A 14550-nucleotide genomic window follows, 5' to 3' on the forward strand; every position below is an offset into this window, starting at 1 on the left:
AGGCTGTAATGTAACAAAATGTGGAAAAAGTCAAGGGGTCTGAATACTTTCCGAAGGCATTGTATATCGTACATTATCATTCCATTTAATGACATTTTTAGTTTACCATAATTTCCTTCCTCTGCAAATGCCTTCACAGCCATGCACTTGTTGCTGAGGGTCATTAGTTAATAATATTTGTAAAACATTTTTTTTAAAGACAACTAGTCTAAATAAATCATCATGGAGTGAAGCACAGACCAAGCTATAACAGTTTGAAGCCAACACATGGCCCAATACTTGGCTGTGTCATCACACAGTTCCATGGTTAGTGCAGGCAATAGATGAGGGTATAGCCTGCTATTGTACACTATTCCCCCTATTAAAATTCTATGTACACTAATCTTCCAACATTACCATGGGTTAAAGAACTGAACCTGGCAATTTTCTGTACAGAAAACCCTATTGGATAAAAAACTCCACAAGAAAATATTTTGGCCAGCAAGTGGGAGGGTTTTTAGCCATTGAATTACCTTTATTCAGCATGCGCAAGGGAAGCCCCGCCTGCAAAGCCAGTTACGCACCTTCATAAGGTAAGTCTGAATAAGAACTACCCACAATTGTGTCGGAAAGGCGTGTGTAAGAAAGGCATAATTTCCTAAATCAGAATTGGGCCCCTATTGAATAATATTTCTCATTCACATCTTAAGAATGATGGAGGTCACTGTGTTCTTGGGGACCTTTATGCTGCAGACATTTTTTGGTACCCTTCCCCAGATCTGTGCCTCGACACAATCCTGTCTCTCAGCTCTACGGATAATTCCTTCGACCTCATTGCTTGGTTTTGGCTCTGACATGCACTGTCAACTGTGGGACCTTATATAGACAAGTGTGTGCCTTTCCAAATCATGTCCAATCAATTGAATTTACCACAGGTGGACTCCAATCAACTAGAAATATCTCAATGATGATCAATGGAAACAGGATGCACCTGAGCTGAATTTTGAATCTCATAGTAAAGGGTGTGAATACTTATGTAAATAAGATATGTTTTAAATTTTAGAAATTAGCAAACATAAAACCCTGTTTTCAGTTTGTCATTATGGGGTATTGTGAGTAGATTGCTGAGATTCTGATTTATTTTGAATACATTTTAGAATAAGGCTGTAATGCCATGTGTAACGTGGACAAAGTCAAGGAGTCTGAATACTTTCCAAAGGCACAATGTATGTGGGTGTATACATAAATATGTCTGTTTTGTTCTTTGGAAATCTTTCATAACTATTTCTCTCATGTAATACAAGTAATGTATGTAATGCATTTAGCTGTTAACAGGGAGGACGTTGTGAATGTGAACTACCTGTGACAGCATGGTGAAAGTTTGAAGAATGGACATTCCACTACATCCAGACGAGCTCGAAACAGTACAGGTGCCTGAGTGACGTTCCATGGTGACGGGTTTGGTGCCAGTGAGTGATTTATTAGTCAACTGAGGATATAATGTGTAGTCTACGATCAGGCTTGGCATTGTTGGTATTCCATTCACATATGTCTTATGATATTTCATTATTAGTCTAATGACCATGATGAAGGTGGAAGATATGATGGTGGTGTGTGATTGTGACGGAAAAGTCCGCCACTGGCCGCGGACAGCATTTGGAACACACACACTCATCGCCCCCTCCCTGCTTCGTTATCAGCAACGTTAGCAATGTGGGTCGACACACAAGTTATCTTAGTACCTACATTACACACTTTATTCTTACCTTCAGTCAGTAACAGCTTGTTATGGTATAAAGAATATACAGACACGAGTTTAAGTTAAGCAACGTTTATTGTACTTATCAATGTTATGAATGTGCGCGCTGTTTGTTTGGTTCTATCCCTCTCTCTCCGTCTCTGTAGCTTCCGGGTATGCAGTAGGACTGGCTTTGTAGTGCCTGTCCCGAATGGCTCGTGCATGTGAATGGGCATATCGGAAGACACCGTGTCAGTAGTAATGGCATTTTGTAAATGTGGTATATTGTATCATGAGAAACGGATTGCAAAGGTGCAATGTATATAATTCAGTATGTTTAGCTGAGTGGAAAATGTAGGCTTTGATAATGGTAATTGCTTAATTAATTCGTGTTTGGTAGGTTCTGATGGGAGGGGCTTCCCCTACAAAAACTGCCTCTCTTCCAGTTTAAAGGGGGGGGGCCATGTTGGATTGAGGGGGGGGAGGTGGACCATGTTGGATTGAGCTGTTGATGGGGCAGCAATATATTTTTTATGAATTAATTAAAAAAAGCTGTCTTATACTTTTGATGGCAGTATTGTTGTTTTTCTTCCAGATTCACGAGATAAATAAACACCCTTGCACGGAAGTACTTTTGCTGCTCCACCATCCTATTATTCGATAGAGGTTAGGTTTTTCAGTTTGCCTTCTAGCCTACTCTACGCGACAGTGATGATGAAGAGGAGTATGAGAAAGAGCAAGGTCTTTCCTTATCTTGTTTGTGCATTGATGAGAGTGATGGGTTGGAGGCGGGCCTTCATCTCTCGTGACATTTGACACCAGGTGCAGGGCGGGCAGAAGAAGGAATAGACACAGTCATTACACATGGTGCCCTGTTAGGGAGGAGACAGAGAAACATCGTTACACATAACTGATCTAAGATTAGTGGAGAGACAGAGACACTCCACATTACACCTGATCTAGGATCTGTTAATACTGGCTACATTTGTCAATCAATTACAAAGAGGGGGTGGAATATCTGATTGGAGTTCAGCACTGTGACATCATCAGAACATTATGTATTACTCCCCGAGTAGCCTGGTCCCCGATCTGTTTATGCTATCATTCCAACTCCTTGTTTGACATGACTAGGTGTGGCAAGGAGTGGAACGTTAGTGCGGACAGACTGGTACCCAGGCTACTCCCTGAGCATGAATGTATGGAAAACTGGTTAGGACAGTTCTGAGATCAGATTAGAAGGTGGCTAAGGTGAGGGGAACGTCATGAATTACTGGAGCGATGGAGGGACTGATAGTTGTAGTTGTACAAGACATTACACACGTTCACATGAACAGTATCAAAAGAACTGGGAAATATACCAAATTTCTATGGACACAACATTTTTCAATAATACAACATCTTCACCAATAGTCATACCTGTACATATTGCCTATAACTATAAGGCAGAGTGTTTCCTGGTCAGATCATGTGATCAGGAACAACTCAGGGCCCTAGTCATAAGACATGCCAAGCTAGTGTAACCGATGTGAAATGGCTAGTTAGTTGGTGGTGCACGCTAATAGCGTTTCAATCGGTGACGTCACTCGCTCTGAGACTTGAAGTAGGGTTTCCCCTTGCGTTGCAAGGGCCGCGGCTTTTGTGGCGCGATGGGTAACGATGCTTTGTGGGTGTCAGTTGTTGATGTGTGCAAGGGTCCCTGGTTCGAGCCCAGGTTGGGGCGAAGAGAGGGACGGAACCTACACTGTTACACTAAGTCAGTAAAAAAAATCTAAAGCAAACATCAAGGCTTCAGAGCATAGACTAGTGCATGAGGTTCTGTGTCCCTACCTCGATGCCGTAGCGCTGGCGCATGCCCACCCTCATGGACATGGTGGCTGGGGGGATGGCGCCGAAACCGTCTAGCAGAGGCAGGCACAGACACTCTCCAGCCTCTCTCGCTGTTATACAGGCAAAACAGGGGAAGCACCAGAACGCAAAGCAACCTATAGAAGGATATAGAGGACAAGAAATCGCAGTGAACAGGATGTTCTCTTTGTTGATTGATACAAGCATAGTTTATCGATTGAATGGAATTGAGTGGTAACAGACGCACACGAACACATGCAAGCACACACGCATGCGTGCGCGCACACACACTTACACGAAGACATATCCTGGGTGCAGTCACAGATGTCGGAGCTCCATTGGTTTGATGTGACGGCCTGAACAAAGTGATTGGGCTGCTGAATGACCATCTTCTTTGACATGGTGGCGGTGTCTGTGGGGATTTAAAAAAAAATGTTATGACAGAAGTCCCACCACCACCACATCAATATAAGGAGATGTTTCACACTCCACAATAATGGTGCTATATAGTTTTCAAGATAGTTTGTGAAGTCAAACTAAGTTGAAATTCTTCATAATGCTGTATGTTGCACACAAAAGTCCAGTGCTAAGTGCTTACTGTATAGTTGTCCCCAGACTACGCTTTGTTTCATAACTGTTTCTTTGAATATGGCAGCAATCATAGTCTGAGGTAAACTGTAAATTCCGATTACATACCATAATATCCCACTGGGCACAAACTGGTTTAGTCAACATTTCAATGTAATGTGTCAACATATTGTGATGTGGAAAATACATTGGATTGGAAAAAAGTAATCTACGTAAAATGTTGTTTTGATGGTGGAATTTCAACTACAGGATTATGTCACCATTGTAATTAATTTTCAGTGTATAAAATATGTTGAATTTGTACCTTTGAAACAACATCAGTTCTTTAACGTTATATCCAGTATCAGAAAAAGACAATTGGCTAGGCAGCACCTCCTACTGGAGAGGTGATCTATCTTCAGCTATTTATTGGGTCTCCCATCCTGGGTTTGAACTAAACCAAGCTCTGCTTAGATTTCATATTTGTCACTGACTACTACCTATGTGCTATCTCAAGAATGATTGTTGAGAGATCACTTAATAACTATATTCACTATTGCTATCAAAAGCATTCCAAAAGGTAGGTTTAACAGAGCAAATGAATTGTAACCATACTTTATAAGATATATCATCAATGAGACTATTTAGGCCTATATAGCATATGCAAAGTCATCAACAATCATTGTTTTTATTCCATCCAGGGTTCAACAAAACATGTACAATATACACTGCTCAAAAAAATAAAGGGAACACTAAAATAACACATCCTAGATCTGAATGAAATAATCTTATTAAACACTTTTATCTTTACATAGTTAAATGTGCTGACAACAAAATCACACAAAAAGAATCAATGGAAATCCAATTTATCAACCCATGGAGGTCTGGATTTGGAGTCACACTCAAAATTAAAGTGGAAAACCACACTACAGGCTGATCCAACTTTGATGTAATGTCCTTAAAACAAGTCAAAATGAGGCTCAGTAGTGTGTGTGGCCTCCACGTGCCTGTATGACCTCCCTACAACGCCTGGGCATGCTCCTGATGAGGTGGCGGATGGTCTCCTGAGGGATCTCCTACCAGACCTGGACTAAAGCATCCGCCAACTCCTGGACAGTCTGTGGTGCAATGTGGCGTTGGTGGATGGAGCGAGACATGATGTCCCAGATGTGCTCAATTGGATTCAGGTCTGGGGAACGGGCGGGCCAGTCCATAGCATCAATGCCTTCCTCTTGCAGGAACTGCTGACACTCCAGCCACATGAGGTCTAACATTGTCTTGCATTAGGAGGAACACAGGGCCAACCGCACCAGCATATGGTCTCACAAGGGGTCTGAGGATCTCATCTCGGTACCTAATGGCAGTCAGGCTACCTCTGGCGAGCACATGGAGGGCTGTGCGGCCCCCCAAAGAAATGCCACCCCACACCATGACTGACCCACCGCCAAACCGGTCATGCTGGAGGATGTTGCAGGCAGCAGAACGTTCTCCACGGCGTCTCCAGACTGTCACATCTGTCACATGTGCTCAGTGTGAACCTGCTTTCATCAGTGAAGAGCACAGGGCGCCAGTGGCAAATTTGCCAATCTTGGTGTTCTCTGGCAAATGCCAAACGTCCTGCACGGTGTTGGGCTGTAAGCACAACCCCCACCTGTGGACGTCGGGCCCTCATACCACCCTCATGGAGTCTGTTTCTGACCGTTTGAGCAGACACATGCACATTTGTGGCCTGCTGGAGGTCATTTTGCAGGGCTCTGGCAATGCTCCTTCTTGCACAAAGGCGGAGGTAGCTGTCCTGCTGCTGGGTTGTTGCCCTCCTACGGCCTCCTCCACGTCTCCTGATGTACTGGCCTGTCTCCAGGTAGTGCCTCCATGCTCTGGACTCTATGCTGACAGACACAGCAAACCTTCTTGCCACAGCTCGCATTGATGTGCCATCCTGGATGAGCTGCACTACCTGAGCCACTTGTGTGGGTTGTAGACTCCGTCTCATGCCACCACTAGAGTGAAAGCACCGCCAGCATTCAAAAGTGACCAAAACATCAGCCAAGAAGCATAGGAACTGAAAAGTGTTCTGTGGTTACCACCTGCAGAACCACTCCTTTATTAGGGGTGTCTTGCTAATTGCCTATAATTTCCACCTGTTGTCTATTCCATTTGCACAACAGCATGTGAAATTTATTGTCAATCAGTGTTGCTTCCTAAGTGGACAGTTTGATTTCACAGAAATGTGATTGACTTGGAGTTACATTGTGTTGTTTAAGTGTTCCCTTTATTTTTTTGAGCAGTATATATAGGCCTAGGATTTCAAGCTTTGTTTGATTTTAAATGTAATCCTCAAGTTAATCATTAATATGTTGGATTCACTTTTAAATTGTGTTTGGTTGTCTTTGCAACCAAATGTCAACATTTTAAGGAGATCTTCTGCTTGTATAGTTCCATCTGAGTAACACATCCATGGCCACATTTTGAGGTTAGCTGTTACGTTCCCCAGTTTCTGTGTTGTTGTGGGTTTGTATGTGTGTGTGCATTTCAGGAAACGGAATCCTGGATTCCTCAAGGAGCTGATTGGTCAGCCCCATCGATGATTGGAGCTCTGAACCCTCCCTCTCGTCAGGGGAAACAGCTGTTTTCAATTACCAACTCCTTCTCCAGCTGGATAAAAGCCAGTGTTCCTTTGTTAGGAGGAGAGAGCTTATTTGATGTTCTGTGTTGGTTATTAGGCTGTGAAAGTTTTGTTAAAAGTATTTTGTAGCTGCTTTCTGAGATATGTGTATGCCAATAGGACTTAGTTTTTGATTATTGAAATTGTTCACTTTAAGTTACCGTAGTATTTTTTTTTATTTGTTCCTGGGGGTGAAGGGGGATGCACATTGGGAGTGTTTAGGCTAGAGGCCTGCGGGCATACATAACCTGTATTATTTACTGTCTATGCACACTAGGTAAGATCTGGGCGGACCACCCCCTGTATTTTGGTTAGCATGCCAGGAGGTGCTGAAATATTAGGTAAGTAGTGGGTAGGCAGGTTAGGTAGGAGAGGGTACTCTTTAACTTCCTTTGCTTTGGGTCCGTCCAGCCCTATCCCCCACAATACCGTGTTAGGAATAATAAATTCCCTGTAAACGGTATTCTCTGCCTCTGTCGTCCTTCCTCCGCACCTACGGCCACATACTTTTTTCACTCCACGGGGAGTTGAGTTGTAGCAGGGTGTTGTGTTCCCCCCTCCAAGAGGCGTATGTATCATTAACCTACCTTAACAATAAATGTGTTACGTAATCATAAAAAGCATGCATGTTCAAGATGGCATGCAAAGGTTGCATGTTTGTTATGATCTTCACAATTTCTATACATTGCCTTCAGAAAGTATTCATATCCCTTGACTTTTTTCAATGTTTTTTTACAGGCTGAATTAAATATTAAATTTAAATTTGTCATTGGCTTATACATAATACCCCATAATGTCAAAGTGGAATTATGTTTTTCTAAATGTTTACAAATGAAAACCTGAAATGTGTTCAACCCCTTAAGTCTATGAGTAAAGATTTGATCACCGGCAACGATGAGACAGTCTATAGGGAGGAGGTCAGAGAACTGGCAGTGTGGTGCCAGGACAACCTTTCCCTCAACGTGAGCAAGACAAAGGAGTTGATCATGGACTACAGGAAACGGTGGGCCGAACAGGCCCCCATTAACATCGACGGGGCTGTAGTGGAGCGGGTTGAGAGTTTCAAGTTCCTTGGTGTCCACATCACCAACGAACTATCGTGGTCCAAACACACCAAGACAGTCGTGAAGAGGACACGACAAAACCTATTCCCCCTCAGGAGACAAAAGACTTGACATGGGTCCCTAGATCCTCAAGTTCTACAGCTGCACCATCGAGAGCATCCTGCCCGGTTGCGTCACCGCGTAGTATGGCAACTGCTCGGCATCTGACCGTAAGGCGTTACAGAGGGTAGTGCGTACGACCCAGTACATCACTGGGGCCAAGCTTCCTGCCATCCAGTACCTATATAACAGGCGGTGTCAGAGGAAAGCCCATTAAATTGTCGGACTCCAGTCCCCCAAGTCATAGACTGTTTCCTCTGCGACCGCACGGCAAGCGGTACAGGAGCGCCAGGTCTAGGTCAAAAAGGCTCCTTAAAAGCTTCTACCCCCAAGCCATGACTCCTTAACAATTAATAAAACGGTCACCGGACTATTTACATTGACACCCCCCCTTCCCCTCTATTTGTTTTGTACCCTGCTGCTACTCGCTGTTTATTATCTATGCATAGTCACTTCACCCCTACCTACATGTGCAAATTACCTCAACTAACCTGTACCCCCTGCACACTGACTAAATGGTACCGGTACCCTCTGTATATAGCCTCGTTATTGTTATTTTATGGTAATTTTTATAATTTTTTACTTTAGTTTATTTGCAAATATTTTCTTAACTCTTGAACTGCACTGTTGGTTAAGGGCTTGTAAGTAAGCATTTCATGGTAAGGTATACACCTGTATTTGGCGCATGTGACAAAGTTTGATTTCATTTCCTTAAGAAGTCACAGAATATCCCTTTGAGCATGGTGAAGTTATTACTTACACTTTGGATGATGTATCAATGCACCCAGTCACTACAAAGATACAGGCGTCCTTCCTGACCCAGTTGGCGGAAAGGAAGGAAAGTGCTCAGGGATTTCACCATGAGGCCAATGATGACTTTAAAGCAGTTTCTGAGTTTAATGGCTATGATAGGAGAACACTGAGGATGGATCAACACAATATTAACCTAGTTGACAGAGTGAAAAGAAGGAAGCATGTACAGAATAAAAATATTCCAAAACATGCATCCTGTTTGCAACAAGGCACTAAAGTAATACTGCAAAATGTGGCAAAGTAATTAACTTTTTGTCCTGAATACAAAGTTTTATGTTTGGGGCAAATCCAATACAACACATTACTGAGTAACACTCTCCAAAATGTTCACATATATAGTGGTGGCTGCATCATGTTATGTGCAAGCTAGTAACCGTTAAGGACTGGGGAGTTTTAAAGGATGAAAAAGAAATGGAATGGAGCTTAGCACAGGCAAAAATCATAGAGGAGAACCTGGTTCAGTCTGCTTTCCACCAGACACTGGGAGATGAATTCACCTTTCATCAGGACAATATCCTTAAACATAAGGCCAAATCTACACTGGAGTTGCTTACCAAGAAGAGAGTGAATGGCTGTAACAGTTTTGACTAAAATCTACTTGAAGATCTATGGCAAGACCTGAAAATGGTTGTGTAGCAATGATCAACAACCAATTTGACAGAATAAAAAAAAATTGTAATGGGCAAATGTTGCACAATGCAGATGTGGAAAGCTCTTAGAGACTTACCCAGAAAAACACACAGCTGTAATCGCTGCCAAAGGTGCTTCTACAGAGTATTGACTCAGGGGTGTGAATGCTTATGTACAGTGCCTTGGGAAAGTATTCAGACCCCTTGACTTTTCTACATTTTGTTACGTTTCAGCCCTATTCTAAAATGTATTAAATAAATATAAATCCTCAGCAGTCTACACACAATACCCCATAATGACAAAGTGAAAACAAGTTTTTAGATGTTTTTTTGCTAAATTCTTTCAAATAAAAAACTAAGAGTGTGCAAAGTTGTCATCAAGGCAAAGGGTGGCTATTTTGGTATCTTGTGAAGAGCTCTACTTTGACTACACCCATTGAGCATTGTTCACACCCTCTTAAGCTTTTTCCCCACCCATCTCATTTCGTTCTCGGAGTGTTCAGAGTGCACACTTGACACTCTGGCCGATGATTTGTTAACCTTTGGATAACACCAAAGTTTATTTTGATTTATTTAACACTTTTTTGGTTGCTACATGATTCCATATGTGTTATTTCCTAGTTTTCCTATATTATTCTACAATGTAGAGAATAGTAAAAAGAAAGAAAAACCCTGGACGAGTAGGTGTTCTAAAACTTTTGACCGGTAGTGTATGTAAATCTTATATTTCAGGGTTTTCTTTTTATAAATTTGCAAGAAATTCTAAAAACCTGTTTTTGCTTTGTCATTATGGAGTATTGTGTGTAGATTGGTGATGAAAAATAACTATTTAATACATTTTAGAATAAAGCTGTAACAAAATGTTGAAAAAGTCAAGGAGTCTGAATATTTTCAGAATGCACTGTGAATGTGATATGTCTATTTCAATTTCAATAAATGTGCAACAATTTCTAAAAGCATGTTTTGACTTTGTCATTATGGGGTATTCTGTGTAGATGGGTAAGAAAAACACATGATTTATTCCAATATGAATTCAGGTTCTAACACAGCAAAATATGGAATAAGTCAAGGGGTATAAATACTTTCTGAAGGCACTGTAATAATCTAGCAGAATCTCAAACAGCATTGATCACTTGCACTATGTACTTTTAATATAATCTCAACTGGAATCCAGGTCATTTGGTTCTGCAATTAGATGAAGCAATATGATAACACATTTAGATGAGAACTAAATAAAAAATCAGACACTTTTTCTATTGGAATTTGGTTGTGCTTTTAGATAGTTGAAGGCATAGTGATAACACATTGGGAATTCAATAAACTTCTGGCTGAGTGGGTGAATAAAGGTTGAAATCTCATTGATCAACGTCTTTACCAAATATTACCAACATTTCCACGTTCAAAAGACAAAAAGTAGGCCATACGTTAATGACGTACAGTATATGTGTAAATATAAAATATTTATGTTTGTCTTACCTGAGTTAGCTTCAGAGAAGAGGAGTGTGAAGTGGGAGGCTGAGTGACTGAAATCCAGTTAGGAAGTGTGGCATGCTTTAATGTAGGACAGAGAAAGAAGGAATGTCTCAACAAACACACACACAGAGATGACAAAACCACCCATGAACTGGCCCATCCAGTTTGGCTAAATAGTTTAGACTCTCAGATACAGGCATTCCTGATAAGCTCCGTGGGCTCCAAATCTCAAAAGACTGTGTGACCTGAGCATGACACACATGACATTAAAGGTCATTGTTACCCTAGTGAAACCATGAGAAGTAGTGCACCTAAGCTGAGATCTGGTGTTTGGAATGTTCTTGAATGGAAACCCAAATGTAAGTGTTATGACACACAGAAAGTGTTTTAAAAACAGAATAGAAGTACTCTGAAAGTACTCTCAAAGTGGTTCTTCAATCTAAATGTTGGTGTTTTTAAGGGAGTGTCTTGAAAAAACTTGTTTGTGTATCAATGCTTGTACAAAACAGCATCAAAACCAACAAAGAATGCTTTGGAATCATAGAATCAGATGGTGAAATACAAATATTTTATAGCGTAAATATTGCTTGATAATTTTTTCAATAAATATTTTACATCTTATTGTACACAACAATTCAACAAATATTTAGATACAGAGCTGCTTTATTTTTCCAACATCTACTAAAATATGTTAATACTTTAAAGAAGACACTAGTAACTAAATCATTGTCCTATAGTAGTTTAATTACTCTATAAGCTACAGTTGCCAGGCAAATTGTAAGATTATAAATGATCTTACAATCAAAATTAAATCAAATCAAACTTTATTTGCCACAGTGCGCTGAATACATCAAGTGTAGACTTTACCGTGAAATGCTTACTTACAAGCCCTTAACCAACAGTGCAGCTCAAGAAGAAGGAAATATTTACCATGTAGGCTAAAATAAAAAGCCCGGTCGATGTTAATGGGGGCCTGTTCGGCCACATTTTCCTGTAGTCCACGATCAGCTCCGTTGTCTTGCTCACATTGAGGGAGAGGTTGTTGTCCTGGCACCACACTGCCAGTTTTCTGACCTCCTCCCTATAGGCCAACTCATCGTTGTCGGTGATCAGGCCTACCACTGTTGTGTTGTCAGCAAACTTAATGATGGTGTTGGAGTGTGTTTGGCCATGCAGTCGTGGGTGAACAGGGAATACAGGAGGGGACTAAGTACACACCCCTGAGGGGCCCCAGTGTTAAGGATTAGCGTGGCAGACGTATTGTTGCCTACTCTTACCACCTGGGGGCGGTCTGTCAGGAAGTCCAGGATCCAGTTGCAGAGGGAGGTGTTTACTCCCAGAGTCCTTAGCTTAGTGATGAGCTTTGTGGATACTATGGTGTTGAACGCTGAGCTGTACAGTAGTCAATGAACAGCATTCTCACATAGGTGTTCCTTTTGTCCAGGTGAGAAGGGGCGGTGTGGAGTGCGATTGAGATTGTGTCATCTGTGGATCTGTTGGGGCGGTATGCGAATTGGAGTGGGTCTAGTGTGTCCGGGAGGATGCTGTTGATGTGAGCCATGACCAGCCTTTCAAAGCACTTCATGGCAACCGACTTGCTTGAAGCATGTAGGTATTACAGACTCGGTCAGGGAGAGGTTGAAAATGTCAGTGAAGACACTTGACAGTTGGTCCGGGCATGCTTTGAGTACACATCCTGGTAATCCGTCTGGCCCAGTGGCTTTGTGAACGTTGACCTGTTTAACCTGTTGGGGCTAGGGGGCAGTATTTTCACGGCCGGATGAAAAACGTACCCAATTTAAACAGGTTACTACTCTGGCCCAGAAACTAGAATATGCATATTATTAGTGGATTTGGATAGAAAACACTCTGAAGTTTCTAAAACTGTTTGAATGGTGTCTGTGAGTATAACAGAACTCATATGGCAGGCAAAAACCTGAGAAAACTCCAAGCAGGAAGTGGAAAGTCTGAGAATTGTAGTTCTTTTGATTCTCTATCAAAGCTACAGTGTCTGTGGGGTTATGTTGCACTTCGTACCCAATTTAAACAGGTTACTACTCTGGCCCAGAAACTAGAATATGCATATTATTAGTGGATTTGGATAGAAAACACTCTGAAGTTTCTAAAACTGTTTGAATGGTGTCTGTGAGTATAACAGAACTCATATGGCAGGCAAAAACCTGAGAAAACTCCAAGCAGGAAGTGGAAAGTCTGAGAATTGTAGTTCTTTTGATTCTCTATCAAAGCTACAGTGTCTGTGGGGTTATGTTGCACTTCCTAAGGCTTCCATTGGCTGTCTAAAACCTTCAGAAAGTGGTTTGAGCATTTTCCTGTCACTGGGCAGATAATAGGAGCTCAGTTACTGAGTTGTCTGCCTGGCAACAAAGGGCTTGGATATGCTCGGTCCCGTGAGCTCCCCTACATCTTTTTCTTCTTGAATGAATATGCTATTGTCCGGTTGGCATATTATCACAATTTTACGTTAAAAATACCATAAAGATTGATTTTAAACAGCGTTTGACATGCTTCTAAGAACGGTAATGGAACATTTTGACTTTTCGTCTCTCGTTCTGCACTCGCGCGTTACCCTTTGGATAGTGACCTGAACGCACGAACAAAGCGGAGGTATTTGTACATAAATATGGATTATTTCGAACAAAAACAACATTTCTTGTGGAAGTAGCAGTCCTGGGAGTGCATTCTGATGAAGATCAGCAAAGGTAAGAGAATATTTCTAATACTAATTCTGAGTTTAGGTTGCCCCGAACTTGGCGGGTGTCTGAATAGTGATGGCTGAGCTATGTACTGAGAATATTGAAAAATGTGCTTTCTCCGTAAAGCTGTTTTAAAATCTGACACAGTGGTTGCATCCAGGGGTAGTCTATCTATAATTCTTAAAATAATTGTTATATATTTTGTCAACGTTTATGATGAGTATTTTTGTAAATGGATGTGCTCATTCCCCGGAAGTTTTGGTGGGAATACATTTTCTGAACATCATGCGCCAATGTAAAATGCTGTTTTTGGATATAAATATGAACTTTATCGAACAAAACATACATGTATTGTCTAACATAATGTCCTAGGAGTGTCATCTGATGAAGATCGTCAAAGGTTAGTGCTTCATTTAGCTGTGTTTTGGGTTTTATTGACACATGTCCTTGCTTGGAAAATGGCTGTGTGATTATTTTTGTCTATGTACTGTCCTAACATAATCTAACGTTTTGCTTTCGCTGTAAAGCCTTTTTGAAATCGGACAATGTGGTTAGATTAACGAGAAGTTTATCTTTAAAATGGTGTAAAATAGTTGTACGTTTGAGAAAGTTGAATTATGACATTTTGTTGTTTTTGAATTTTCAGCCCTGATATTTCACTGGCTGTCCCACCTAGCCCATAGAAGTTAAAGATTTTGTTCACATCAGCTACCAAGAGCATTACCACACAGTCATCCAGAACAGCTGGTGCTCTCGTGCATGCTTCAGTGTTGCTTGCCTCAAAGCGAGCATAAAACGCATTGAGCTTGTATGGTACGCTCGTGTCACTGGGCAGCTTGCGTCCGGGTTTCCCTTTGTAGTCCGTAATAGTTTTCAAGCCCTGCCACATCCGACGAGCATCATAGCCGGTGTAGTAGGATTCAATCTTAATCCTGTATTGACGCTTTGCTTTTTTGATGGTTCG

General features: G+C 41.5%; 1 protein-coding gene across 1 annotated transcript; it reads right to left on the minus strand.

Annotated features, from left to right (window-relative positions):
* Window positions 1-1794: 1794 nt before the first annotated feature.
* Window positions 1795-11072, minus strand: LOC106608728 (cornifelin homolog B). The gene is made up of 4 exons (XM_014206829.2): window positions 10876-11072; window positions 3858-3974; window positions 3545-3699; window positions 1795-2589 (listed from the first exon to the last, which is right to left on the minus strand). The coding sequence occupies exons 2-4, from the start codon at window positions 3961-3963 to the stop codon at window positions 2467-2469; spliced, it is 384 nt and encodes a 127-aa protein (XP_014062304.1). The 5' UTR covers window positions 3964-3974; window positions 10876-11072; the 3' UTR covers window positions 1795-2466.
* Window positions 11073-14550: the final 3478 nt, after the last annotated feature.

This window comes from Salmo salar, chromosome ssa07 (assembly GCF_905237065.1).
Source record: "Salmo salar chromosome ssa07, Ssal_v3.1, whole genome shotgun sequence".
NCBI classification, from domain to species: domain Eukaryota; kingdom Metazoa; phylum Chordata; class Actinopteri; order Salmoniformes; family Salmonidae; genus Salmo; species Salmo salar.

Coding starts and splice junctions, on each gene's coding strand:
- LOC106608728 (XM_014206829.2), bottom strand. CDS start 3,963: ATGTCAAAGAAGATGGTCATTCAGCAGCCCAATCACTTTGTTCAGGCC. Junction 3,700..3,857: donor CACCCAGGATATGTCTTCGT/GTAAGTGTGTGT, acceptor ATCCTTCTATAG/GTTGCTTTGCGTTCTGGTGC. Junction 2,590..3,544: donor GCCAGCGCTACGGCATCGAG/GTAGGGACACAG, acceptor CCTCCCTAACAG/GGCACCATGTGTAATGACTG.